Source organism: Mesoplodon bidens (genome assembly GCF_964165515.1).
Source record: "Mesoplodon bidens genome assembly, chromosome: 5".
Lineage (NCBI taxonomy): Eukaryota > Metazoa > Chordata > Mammalia > Artiodactyla > Ziphiidae > Mesoplodon > Mesoplodon bidens.
Window position 1 is genome coordinate 137,520,511 of NC_138161.1, and position 13,538 is coordinate 137,534,048.

The 13,538-nt window shown below is 37.8% G+C and overlaps 1 protein-coding gene across 4 annotated transcripts in view; it reads left to right on the forward strand.

Annotated features, from left to right (window-relative positions):
- Window positions 1-13,538, forward strand: part of XRN1 (5'-3' exoribonuclease 1) — a 102,061-nt gene that overhangs the window by 73,800 nt on the left and 14,723 nt on the right. For all 4 annotated transcript variants that reach the window (XM_081235690.1, XM_081235692.1, XM_081235693.1 and 1 more), the window contains exons 31-34: window positions 1,083-1,290; window positions 2,822-2,917; window positions 9,713-9,815; window positions 12,985-13,046. In XM_081235690.1, coding sequence (XP_081091816.1) covers window positions 1,083-1,290; window positions 2,822-2,917; window positions 9,713-9,815; window positions 12,985-13,046 — 469 coding nt within the window. The remainder of the gene's footprint in view (window positions 1-1,082; window positions 1,291-2,821; window positions 2,918-9,712; window positions 9,816-12,984; window positions 13,047-13,538) is intronic.

Genomic DNA, 13,538 nt, shown 5'->3' on the forward strand with positions numbered 1-13,538 from the left:
TTGATTAGTGGTAATTAAAATAAAAAATTAATTACTCTTATTTAGCCTATTTGCATAAAATCACAATCTTCAGTCCTTACAAGGAGTGATCACATTCAGAATACTATTATTGTTTTGCAACTTGAATGTGCCTATTACCCAAAGACTTTACTGTCTGCACTCTTAAATGCAGCAGCAGGGTCTGGATCCCATATCTGATTTTATTTTTCATGAAAATGTTTGATTACCAATAACTTTAGGCAAAATGACTTTGAAATATATTTTTAAGATGATTAACTTTTTTCTCAGGGTTTTTATTTTCCTCTCCTAGGTAGAGACACTGGATTTCTTGACTGACTGAGAGCTGTGTAAAAGATTACATGCCTGCAATATATTCATTTCTATAATGCAGAAGCTTAAACTGTAGTTCTCACAAAAATATTTTCTAGAAATCTTACAAAGATTTCTCATGAAAGAATTCTACTTCCCCATGATCTCAGAATATAAGAAAATTACTTTCTAAAGAGGTGATAGAGTTGAACACTTCTGACCAGAGAAGGCTTATGTTAATATCTAAACAATTTTGTCAAGGCCAGGAAGGGAGGAAATCACAAATACTTGTCTCTTAGCCTTCCCAGTTCTGGAACATTGAGATGGGAAGATGAGGATAAAAAGAGCTGGACTCAACAATTGATCAGGAGACAAGAGTGATCAAAGCTAACATTTGCCCTGTTGCATAGGTAGAGCCACACTAGCTCCACACGGGGTAGCTTCATAACCTTTAAAGAAGTTTGACATTTAATTCATGAATTTTTGGTTAACTCAGCTATTATGTTGCAAGCCTTCTGAGGACTAACTAACACACACACAACTATACCTCTAGAACATGTTTTCCCCCACTTAGTAGCACTGAATGCTCTATTCAGAAACTTTTTGGAAACCTTATAAATTAAGACCTTTCTACGATTTCAAGTGCCTCTACTGAATTTAAAAGTAATATTTCTTAATTCGGATTACGGACTATGCACCCCAAAATTATTTGATTCTTTTAGCTCCCTTTAGTATTAATTTCCTCTGACCCTGATCAAACTTTTTACTTTTAGGTGCTCACCTGGTAGAGGTTATCGGCTGCCAACAAGTGCCTTGGTGAACCTTTCTCATGGGAGTCGCTCTGAAATAGGAAATCAGAAGTTGACAGCCATTGTGAAACCACAGCCAGCTGTGAATCACTATAGCACAAGTTCATCAATTTCATCTGGGCATTTGGGAGGTCTGAACCATTCCCCTCAATCACTTTTTGTTCCTACTCAAGTAAGACTTTTATTTAAATAATGATCTTGAAAATATCTGTTTTCTCTTTATATATTTACTTGGTAGACTAACACTTATTTTGTCTTATATCACCCAAATGTCTTATGTTATCTCCTACAAAATGACATTAATTTGAAAGGTAAGAGAGAGGACTATATCATATTTATCAAAAGCAATTTTCAAATTCCCACCATATAAAACTCATGGGTGATTTCCTTTATTTCATCTTCCTGAGGGCAAAACTTGAATTGTTTTGTGTGAGATACTTAACTTTATTTAATTCCATGGCCCCAAATTTTAACCAAACTTTTTGTTTTGTTTGTTTTGTTTTGTTTTTAAACATCTTTATTGGAGTATAATTGCTTTACATTGTTGTGTTAGTTGCTGCTGTATAACAAAGTGAATCAGCTATACGTATACATATATCACCACATCCCCTCCCTCTTGAGTCTCCCTCCCACCCTCCCTATCCCACCCCATCACAAAGCACCGAGCTGATCTCCCTGTGCTATGCAGCTGCTTCCCACTAGCTATCTATTTTACATTTAACCAAACTTTTTAATCCAAATAGCACATGTTTATTATAGACTAATTAGAAAACAGATAAGTAGATGATAACAAAGGAAACAAGCAAAAATCCTCTCCAATCTCATAGGTAACCACTGTCAAATTTTGGTGCATATTTTTCTAGATTTTTAATTTGCATGAAATCAGTTCTCCATAAGTAACAGCTGATTTTTTTAATCAGATTATTTTTGTGTAAGGTAAAAAATTTTTTAATTTTTTTAAAATTTCATTTATCTTTGGCTGCGTTGGGTCTTCGTTGCTGCACGCAGGCTTTCTCTAGTTGCAGCGAGCGGGGGCTACTTTGTTGTGGTGTGCAGCCTTCTCATTGCAGTGGCTTTTCTTGTCGCGGAGCACGGGCTCTAGGTGCACAGGCTTCAGTAGTTACAGCACACGGGCCCTAGAGCATGCGGGCTTCAGTAGTTGCGGTGCGTGGGCTCAGTAGTTGCAGTGCATGGGCTCTAGAGCACAGGCTCAGTAGTTGGGGTGCACGGGTTTGGTTGCTCCGCGGCATGTGGGATCTTCCTGGACCAGGGATCGAACCTGTGTCCCCTGCATTGGAGGTGGATTCTTAACCACTGCACCACCAGGGAAGTCCCAAAAAATTTTTAAATAAATATTATTAAATGTTAGCTTGAATAAGATAATATGCCAGTACACTGGAAGACCAAAAAAAAATCTTTTGGTGAGATATTGATTCAGTATAATCTTTTATAGCATTTGTTATGCTTTAAATATTTTTTAATAACCAATTACATCTGTAGAAGAACATTTTCACTCCAGCAGTATACTTTTATGGTTACTATACTGAGCTCCAGAAAAAAACGAACTGAGATCACAGATAATGAAATTTAAATATCCTGTCTACTGCTAAATAGCTTTAATAAATAAATTATTTGATTTTTAGTCTGAATCTTTATTTTTTCATGTTTCAGTTTTCCTTAAGAAGTTTTTTGTACTTTCCCAGGTACCTGCTAAAGATGATGATGAATTTTGCAACATTTGGCAATCCTTACAGGGATCTGGAAAGGTTCAACACTTTCAGCCACCTCTACAAGAGAAGGTTAGTATACCTTGCTTGATGGACATTTAATTTTTTTTAATTTAATTTTTATTTCTGTTTTAGGTATGCAGTGATTAATTTTCCTCCTGAAATCTCATAAAATAGAAATAACACTTTGATCTTGAATTTTCATAGTTTCTTAGGCTACATGTGTTTTTGAACTAATGAATAAGAATGTAGACAATTTTTCTTTTTAATAGAGGCTTTAATGGCACTCATTAACTTATTCACTTCCACTTGAATGTATAGGTTTATGCTGGCAGTTGGTTGTCTTAAATGTGAATGAGCAAATTCACATTCCTTGATAGAGTTTTAAGAAGAGGAAAGAAATTCTGCTAAAAGAGTAGACTCAGGCACAAAAAAAAAAAAAGGAAAAAGAAAAGGAATGAATTCCTACTACATTTTTTGCTAATTACTAACCTAACTTCTCAGCTTAGGTCAAAAAGGAATGTCCTCTCGGGTTTATAAACCAGTAGCCTGCACCATGAAGGCCTAATTTATTCTGATGTCCTCCCGTGATGGTGGCATCATCAGTGCTAGGGAGGGGAAAACAGCAAAGGGAATGTTCGTAAAGTAAACATAAAAAGTGAGAGTGACAACAACACTAAGTCAACTGTACTTCATTTTAAATAAATAGTAATAAAGTGGGAAAAATAATCTAAACAAAGTAAAAAAAAAAGTGAGAGTTACAACACACAGGTCACTTCTGCCAATATGCTATTTTAAGTTTTCCTTAGATCATTCATAAATCTTTCTACATAAATGTAATCCATAACCAGATTTTTAAACCCTCTTTTCCTCTTATTTATTTAATACGGCTAATTCCTCAAGAGTGCTTTTTTATCATTCATTCATTCAACATGTATTTATTAAGTGCCTATCATGTGCCAGGCATTGTTCTATGCACTGAGAATATAGCTGAAAACAAAACAAAAATCCTGGCTGTCATACAGTTAGTACTGTAGGGAGGACAGGACAATAAATAAGACCAAAAACAAAAAAGGTATATTAGATGATAATATAAGTTTGAGAAAAATTGCAGGGAAGCAGGATAGGGAATTTTGGGGAGGGGGAAGACAAGGTTTTGCAGGGTTTTTGTTTTCTTGTTGGTTTTTTAGGGGGTTTTTTGTTTTTGTTTTTTTGCTTTGTTGATTTGTTTGTTTTCTGGCTTTGGGTGTTTTTTTTTTTTTTTTTTTGGTTGTGCTGGGTCTTGGTTGCAGCAGGCAGGCTCCTTAGTTGCGGCTCATCAGCTCCTTAGTTGTGGCACGTGGGCTTCTGAGTTGCAGCAGGCAGGTTCCTTAGTGGCAGCTCACGGGCTCCTTAGTTGCGACTTACTGGCTTCTTAGTTGCAGCACACGGACTCCTTAGTTATGGCATGCGAACTCTAAGTTGCAGCATGCATGTGGGATCTAGTTCCCTGACCAGGGATCGAACCCAGGCCCCCTGCGTTGGGAGTGTGGAGACTTAACCACTGCGCCACCAGGGAAATGCCCTGCAGTTTTAAGTGGAATGTTCAGGTAACATGTGAGCAAAGATTTGAACGAAATGAGGAGTGGATATACAGATACCTGAGGGGAGAGTATTCAAGACAAAGTCAAAGTCCCTGTTGGGGGTGGTGATCCCTGGCATACACAAGGATGAGAAGAACATTTGGCTGAATCAGTAGGGTGAGTTGTAGGAAATGTAATTAGAGAGGTAAGAGATTGATACTATGTAGGACCTCCTGGACCATTATAAGGACATTGGCTTTTACTCAGTGAGATAGGGAATCAGCAGAGGGTTTTTCACAGCAGAGTGACATGATTTGACTTATATTTTAATAGGATCACTCTGCCTGCTATCTTGAGAATAGAAGGTAGAGGAACCAAGGTGGAAACAGAGACTAGTTCAGAGACTACTGAAATCATCAAGATAGAGTTGATATTGACTTGGACCAGGGTAGTAGGACCCTGTGAAAAGTGGTCAAATTCTAAACATATTTGGAAGGGATTTCCAGCTGATGATGAATTGGATATGTGGGTAAAAGAGAAAGAATGTATTAAAGGACGTGACTCTTAAGGTCTGGATAGAGGGGCTATTAACTGAGATGGGAAAGACTGCAGATCTGGTATGTTTGTGGGGGAAGATCAGGAGTTCAATTTTGGTAAGTTTGAGATGTATACTAAACATTTAAGAAGAGTTATTGGAGTTAGATATTTGAGTGGAGATGTAGAATTGGACATTGAGTCTGAAGGTCATCAGTGTTGTCCAGGCTGGAGAGAGAAATTTGGGAATCATTATATACATGTATATATTCACCCACACATATACATATACATATATGTGTGTATATGTGCATATGTGTGTGTGAATATATGTGTATATATCTATATCTATTTATCTATATCCAAGAAAGTGGATAGATAGACAAAAAGTTCAACAGCTTAGCCTTAGAGCATTCCATCCTTCAAGAGTCAGTGAGATTAGGTGGAACTAACAAGACTGAGAAGGAATGGCTGGTGAGATGGGAAGAAAACCAGGGAAGGGTGGTTTCTAGATGCCACGTGAAGAACAGATGTCAGAGAGAACAGAGTAATCAACTGTGTCAAACGCTGCTGATGGATCAGTTAAGATGAAAACTGAGAATCGACTATGCACAGAATTTAGCACACAAAGGCCATTGGGAACCTTGACAAGAACAGTTTCAGTTAAGTGATAGGAGCGAAATACTGATTTGAGTGGGTTTAAGAGAAAAGGGGAAGAGAGAAATTGGAGGCAGCAAATATGGGTAATTCTTTCAAGGAGTTTTGCTCTAAGAGAAAACATTACCCTGAGTCTCTCCTCTTTCCTTTCCCTATTTGTTCAGGTTCTTTGTTAACCTCTGTTCTTCCAGCCTTTCACTGGGGGCTGTTCCCTAAAACGCAACAGTTTTCTTTTCCCTTTTGCCTTATTCCTTGACTGGTGACTTTGGGTCTTACTTCTCTGCTAATTACCACTTAATCTATGTCTCTAATTCCAACCTCTCAATCAAGATCTAACCCAATATCTCCAACTTTCTAGAAGACAGGTATAGATGGATGCTCCGCCATCACCTCAACTTCAAGATATCTCACAACTGACCTCATCTAAAACCTCTCCTCTTATCCTTGTTTTCTAACACAACCATTTACTCAGGCATGTAATCTGAAAAGCATGAAGTCAAAAATTTTTGCTTCTTCTCTCTAATATTTTTTGCGTTGAGTCCCCAAATCTTTTTACCCCTTCTCAGTTTTTACAACTGGACCTTAAATTGTCATCCCAGCCCTAGACTAACCTCCTCTCTGTGCTTCCTGTTTCTTATGTCTTTCCTTTCTAGTCCTTCTTACATAGTACTTCCTACCTAATCTTTCCTAAAGATCCTTTCACCAGTGTTGCTCAATCATGGCATAACTGAGCAACATATCTAATAATTAATAAGGACTCCTGCTTTTGAACTCAGTTTATGCCCTGTGACAGTGTAGTGAAGATAAATCTGGGATTAGACTCAGAATCAGGAAATCAGGTTTTGTGCCTCAAGTTGCACAAATCTGATTTCCCTGGGCTTCTGTGGCCTCGTGTATAAAATTAAGGCTTGGACTTAGATGAACTCTGAGGTCTTTTTCAGCCCTCAAATAGTGTTGTTCAAATACTCTAGAATGTATAGGGCTTCCTGTTTAATACTAGTGGAATTCAGCCTCAACTCAAACTAATATTTAGGCTTCCTATAATCTAACTCTGCATAGTTCTTATATAAAGTATGTCAACTATTTGGTAAAATGGTCTGTTCTAATCAGATTGGTCTCCTAACTTTCCCTTTCCCATAAACAGGTAATTTCCATTTCAGATTACGTGTTTGCATTGTTCCTTCTACTTAGGATGCCCTTTCCTCTCTCACTGCCAAAAAGTCTACTAGCTATTACCACCAATTTCCTTGAGATGGAACACCACACTTGATATTATATTTCCTCAGAATCTTCTGTATGCATCTCTTATTATTAGGTGCTATTTCATTATTTATATCAGCTGAACACTCCCATGTTTTATCTCCTGTATATTCTAAGAATTATGAGCCACCACATATAACACTTATATCCATGAAGCCTTAATAAGCAGCCTGGCATTCATCTGATAAGCAAATTACAGAGAACATGATTTAAAAAAAAAAAAAAAAAGGTATTCAAGCTTCTGGAAAAGGCAAAACTGTAGAGTCAGTAAAAATATCAGTGGTTGCCAGGGATTATTGGGAATGGGAGAGATGAATTGGTGGAGCACAGAAGATTTTTAGAGCATTGAATATGCTCTGTATGATACTATAGTTATGGATACATGTCGTTACACATTTGTCCAAACCCATAGAATATATAACACCAAGAGTGAACCCAGTGTAAAATAAGGACTTGGGGTAACGATTATATGTCATTGTAGGTTCATCAGTTGTCACAAATGCACCACTCCAGTGGGGATGCTGATAATGGGGAAGGCTATGCATGTGTGGGGTGGGAGGTATAGGGGAAATCTCTGTACCTTCCTCTCAGTATTGGTGTGAACCTAAAACTGCTCTTTCAAAAAGTCTTTAAGGGCTTCTGGTGGCGCAGTGGTTAAGAATCCACCTGCCAATGCAGGGGACACGGGTTCGAGCCCTGGTCTGGGAAGATCCCACATGCCGCAGAGCAACTAAGCCCGTGCGCCACAACTACTGAGCCTGTGCTCTAGAGCCCGCAAGCCACAACTACTGAGCCCGTGTGCCACAACTACTGAAGCCCGCGCGCCTAGAGCCCATGCTCCACCACAAGAGAAGCCACCGCAATGAGAAGCCCACGCACCGCAACAAAGAGTAGCCCCCGCTCACCGCAACTAGAGAAAGCCCACACCCAGCAACAAAGACCCAACACAGCCAAAAATAAATAAATAAATTTATATATTTTTTTAAAGTCTTTAAAAAAACATTCAAGTCTTTATTGGCAGAATATGACAATGTGACTGACACAAATAGCTTTATGTAGACATCAAACAGAATAACTCAAAAAAACATACTTAAAAGTAGGATATTTTCTTTCTAATTAAACTTAGGGCACTTTTTCTCTGAAATGGTACTGTGAACATGGGTTTTAGAGTGACAGCTCAGATATCAGCTCTCCTAATTAGTTCTGTAACCAATTACGTTATCACTTTGACCCTCAGTTTACTCCTCTATAACATGGAATCAAAATATACCGTAGCATTTTTTTTTTTTTTTTTTTTTTTTTTTTTTTTTAGCGTTACGCGGGCCTCTCACTGTTGTGGCCTCTCCCATTGCGGAGCACAGGCTCCGGACGCGCAGGCTCAGCGGCCATGCCTCACGGGCCCAGCCGCTCCACAGCATGTGGGATCCTCCTGGACCGGGGCACGAACCCGTATCCCCTGCATCGGCGGGCGGACTCTCAACCACTGCACCACCAGGGAAGCCCTACCGTAGCATTTTTATGATTATAGCATTATTATAATGATGTTAAGATAATGGATGCAAAGTACATCTTAACCATGCCTGGCACATAATAGACACACAGTATTCGTTCACACCAATTTATTGATCCTGCTGTTCTAATTCCCTTCTTTAGAGTCAGAATCCCCCACCAGCCATTGTGCTGTGTGGATGGAAATCTCTTGGTCCTTTTTTTTAAAGAGTAAAGAGCCCTAGATGTTCTTGTGCATATGAGCTCATGAGACCTTCCTTCACACTTTGGTGCATATCACAACTATTTTTTGGAGCATGTCCACTGCCAACGAAGACACGATGTGCCTTTGTACCCAGTGTTCATTCGTCTGTGCTCAGAAAAAAATAAATAGGGCCCACCAAAAGCAAAATTGTGTAATCATTGTAAAGTGATTAATTTGTATTGAACATCTCGAGCCCCTACTTCTGCTTCCCCTTCCCACTTCAGCTGTGGCAAGTTATCTGTCTCTTTTTGCCTTCAGGCCTCTTCTCCCTATCAGAAAGCAAAAGGATCTGCTGTGATCTTTATATGAAACTTACTCATGTCATTTTGCTAATTTTGTCCATTCATGCACTGTCTCAATTACAGTAGCTTTATAATCAGTCTTGCTATCTGGTAGTAGTAATAGTCTTCCAGCATTTGAAAACCTTGACATTATAAATATTAATTAATAAAAACCAGGTATTAGGAGAAAGGATGTGAAAGGGCTAATAATATCCTCAACTTTTATAACATAGGGACAGGAATGATGAATTTTTGAAAACTCTAATGGAAATTTTTAAAACAACAAAGTCAAGAAAATAGTATAATAAATCTACATGTACCCATCCTTTACCTTGAACATGTCCAGTTCTGTTTCTTCCATGATACCTATTCATTTCCTATCCCCACATACCCCAGAGATAGGATTATTTTGAAACAAATCTAGAGGCATCTTTAGAGGCTGATATTTCTGTTATGAAGAAACATTCACCTAAAGTTTAATCTTTAGTTTCCGTATTAACTTCAAACAAAATTAGATTGAATTCTTTCTATTGAAAGCATTTTTATAAAATGATTGTTTTCTGTGTACCTTACTATCTAACCAATGCATAGAGAATCGTCTGGAGTGGTGATCATAATGTTAATAATGGTTATTTTGGGGGAGGTAGAATTTGAGTGGTTTTCTTAAATTCTCTATACTTTTCTGCATTCCTTAAATCTTTTCCTAGTGAGCTCTATAACTTTTATAAAAATAATAAAGTATTTATTAAGCATTGAGGAAGAGAAGTGGTTTTAATATTAAGAGTTTGTTTAAATCATTTATAAGAATTTTAATTTTCAGGGTGCAGTTCTACCTCAAGAAATAAGTCAAGTAACTCAACATCACAAATCTGGCTTTAATGAGAACAGTGTGAAGCAAAGAAAACATGAGCCTCACAGAAAATGTAAGTTATGAGTTAGAAAGTATACTTGTGGTGCTAACTGCTTCCTTTTATTTTTATTAATTAACAACTTTATTGAGTTATAATTCATACATGATAAAATTCATCCTTTTAAAGTATATACAATCAGTGTTTTTTGGTGTTTTCACAAAGTTGTACAACCAATGCCGCTGTCTAAATTTAGAACAATTTCATCTCCCCAAAAAGAAATACCATACTTATTAGTAGTGATTCCCGTAGCCCTGGCAACCACTAATTTACTTCTGCCTCTATGGATTGACCTATTCTGGATATTTCATGTAAACAGAACCATAAAATATGTGACCTTTGAGACTGGCTCCTTTCACTTGGCATAATCTTTTCAAGGTTCATCCATGTTGTAGCATGTATCAGTGCTTCATTCCTTTCTACAGCTGAACAATATTCTATAGTATGAATACTACATTTTGTTTATCCATTCATCCATTGATGGACATCTGGATTGTTTCCACCTTTGGGCTGTAATAAATAATGCTGCTGTGGATGTTTATGTACAAGTTTTCATGTGAACATATGTTTGCAGTTGTCTTGGGTATGTATGAATGAATGGAATAACTGAGTCATGTGTTAACTCTATGCTTAACTTTTTGTGGAACTACCGAACTGTTTTCCAAAGTAGCTGTACCATTTTACATTCCCACCAGCAATATATGAGGATCCAATTTCTTTTTTTCCATAACACTTGTTATTATCCATCTTTTTTATTATAGCCATCCTAGTGAATGTAAAGTGGAGTCTCCTTGTGGTTTCCATTTGTAATTCATTAATGACTAATAGTGTTGAACATTTTTTCATGTGCTTATTGGCTGTTTGTATATCTTCTTTGGAGAAATATATATTCAAATCCTTTTCTCATTTTAAAATTGGGTTGTCTTTTTTATTCTTGAGTTGTAAGACTTCTTTTTATATTCTATATCCTATATGCTGAGCAGATATTTGATTTGCAAATATGTGCTCTCATTCTCTGGGTTGTCTTTTAACTTTTTATACAGTGTCCTTGAAGTACAAAAGTTTTTAATTTTCATCAAGTCCGATTTATCTATTTTTTTCTACTTTTTCTTTCTTTGCTTATGCTTTAGGTATCACCTAAGAAACCATTGCCTAATTCAAGGTCACACAAATTTACACCTATGTTTTCTTCTAAGAGTGTTATAGTTTTAGCTGTAACGTTTAGGTCCTTTTTTCTTTTTTTTTTTTTTTTTTTTGTGGTACGCAGGCCTCTCACTGTTGTGGCCTCTCCCGTTGCGGAGCACGGGCTCCGGATGCGCAGGCTCAGCGGCCATGGCTTACGGGCCCAGCCACTCCACAACATGTGGGATCTTCCCAGACCGGGGCATGAACCCGTGTCCCCTGCATCAGCAGGCGGACTCTCAACCACTGTGCCACCAGGGAAGCTCCTTTTTTCATTTTTGAATAAGTATATACATGGTATGAGATAGGGGTCCGTATTCACTCTTTTGCATATAGATATCTAGTTGTCCCAGAACTATTTGCTAAAAGACAGTTCTTTCCCCATTGAATTCTCTTTGTACTCCATTGAATTGTCTCGGCACCCTTGTCAGAAATCAATTGACCATGGATATATGGGTTTATTTCTAGTTCATCAATTCCATTTCACCTATCTATATGCCATCTTTTTGGAACAACACACCATCTTCATTACCATAGCTTTGTTATCAGTTTTGAATTTGGGAAGTTTGAATCCTCCAACATTGTTTTTCTTTTTCAAGATTATTTTGTCTGTTCTGGTCTCTTGCATTTCCATATGAATTTTAAGATCAGCTTGTCTATTTCTGCAAATATGGCAGCTGGAATTTTTATAGGGATCATATTGAATCTGTAGACCACTTTGGGTAGTACTGTCATTTAGCAATATTAAGCCTTTCTATTTCTTTCAGTGATGTCTTGTAGTTTTCAGTGTACAAGTCTTGAACTTTTTTTGTTAAATTTATTTCTGAGTATTTTATTCTATGTAATACTATTGTCAGTGGAACTGTGTTCTTAATTTAGTGGGGGGGAGATTGTTCATTACTATTTATAGAAATAAAACTGACTTTTGTATATTGATCTTGTATCCTCCAACCTTGTTGAACTTATTTATTTGCCCTAATTTTTTTGGCTTCTGCAAATAGAGATAGTTTTACTTCCTCCTATACAATCTGGATGCCTTTTATTTTTCTTGCCTAATTGCTGTGGATAAAGCCACCAGTACAATGTTGAATAGCCGTGGTGTCACTTTTTATTTTCCTCCTTTTTGCAAGAATTCTTCCTTACCTTCCTCTCTTCCTTTCTTTTCTCCTCTCTGTTCCCTCTCTTCCCTTTCCTTCCCATCTTTGTCCCTTCCTTCCTCTCTCATTCCATCTCCTCCCTCCCCCTTTCATCCCTTCCCCTTACTTCTTTCCTCATCTTCTCTTTCCTCTTTTGTCTCTCCCTCTTTCCCTTCTTCCTTCCTTCCTTCTTTTCTTTTTTCCCTTTCCTCCTTCCTCTTCTAATCCATCCCTTTCACTTTCTTTCTGTTCCCATCATTTCCTCTTAACAGCAATACTAAAATAGCTTCCTAATTGGTCTCTTACTCCTTCTACCTAGCTAATAAGCCACTGCCATATTATAATTTTCTTAAGGCACAATTCTGGTCAGATTCCTACCAGCTCAAAACCTTTCTGTGATAGTGCCTATTGCCTACCAGTATAATTCCATAGTCTTCAGTCCTTTGCAGTTTGTGGCTGCAGCCTGCTTCTCTAGTTCAATTAAGCTGCATTATACTCCTCAACCACCAGCAGAGCTGGTCTGTTTTTAGTTCCACAAATATTCCTTGCTTTCTGCTTCTACTATTATTTATCTTTTCTCCTATTATTTCCTTTGCTGGAGTACTTAGCCTCTTATTCTGCCCTTTGGAAACCTGCCGTCCTGCAAGGCTCAATTAGATGCCACCTTTCTTTTTCCCTTACTGTTGTCATCTGTGAGTTTCTCTTCTCACCCTCATCTAAATTATAAGTTCCTCAAGACCAGGGCCTTTGTCTCCTTGGAATTCTGTGAATTTTTTACACAGTGCCTTGCTATGGTAAATACTTGGTAAATTTAATTGGTGTGCAGCAAATTGCATTTAACAAAATTTCTGTTTTCTTGTCTCTAGTTAAAGAAGAGTGTAAGAGTCCTAAAACTGAGAGTCGGTCACAAAAAATATCAAATAGGCAGGTAAGCTTCTCAAAATCACATTTCTAGTAGCCCACTTTTTTTTTTTCTTTTTTTTTTGAACATCTTTATTGGAGTATAATTGCTTTACAGTGGTGTGTTAGTTTCTGCTTTATAACAAAGTGAATCAGTTATGCATATACATATGTCCCCATCTCTCTTCCCTCTTGCGTCTGCCTCCCTCCCACCCTCCCTATCCCACCCCTCTAGGTGGTCACAAAGCACCGAGCTGATCTCCCTGCACTATGCTAGTAGCCCACTTTTTATTGTAGTTGGTGGCTCTGTGGCATCTGACTGAATTTTGCAGCCCTTTCAGCCAGATTCATAAAGTGCATGACAAGAGGGTTGCTGAGCCTCTCAGTCACTTGGATGGGAGGTTGCACAGCTAGAGTCCAAGATTTGGAACTAGAGAGACCTGAAGTTCTGGTTCTGCCATTTAACAGCTAGGTGGCCTTGAGCAATTCACTACACTTCTAACAGCCTCAATTTCTTCGT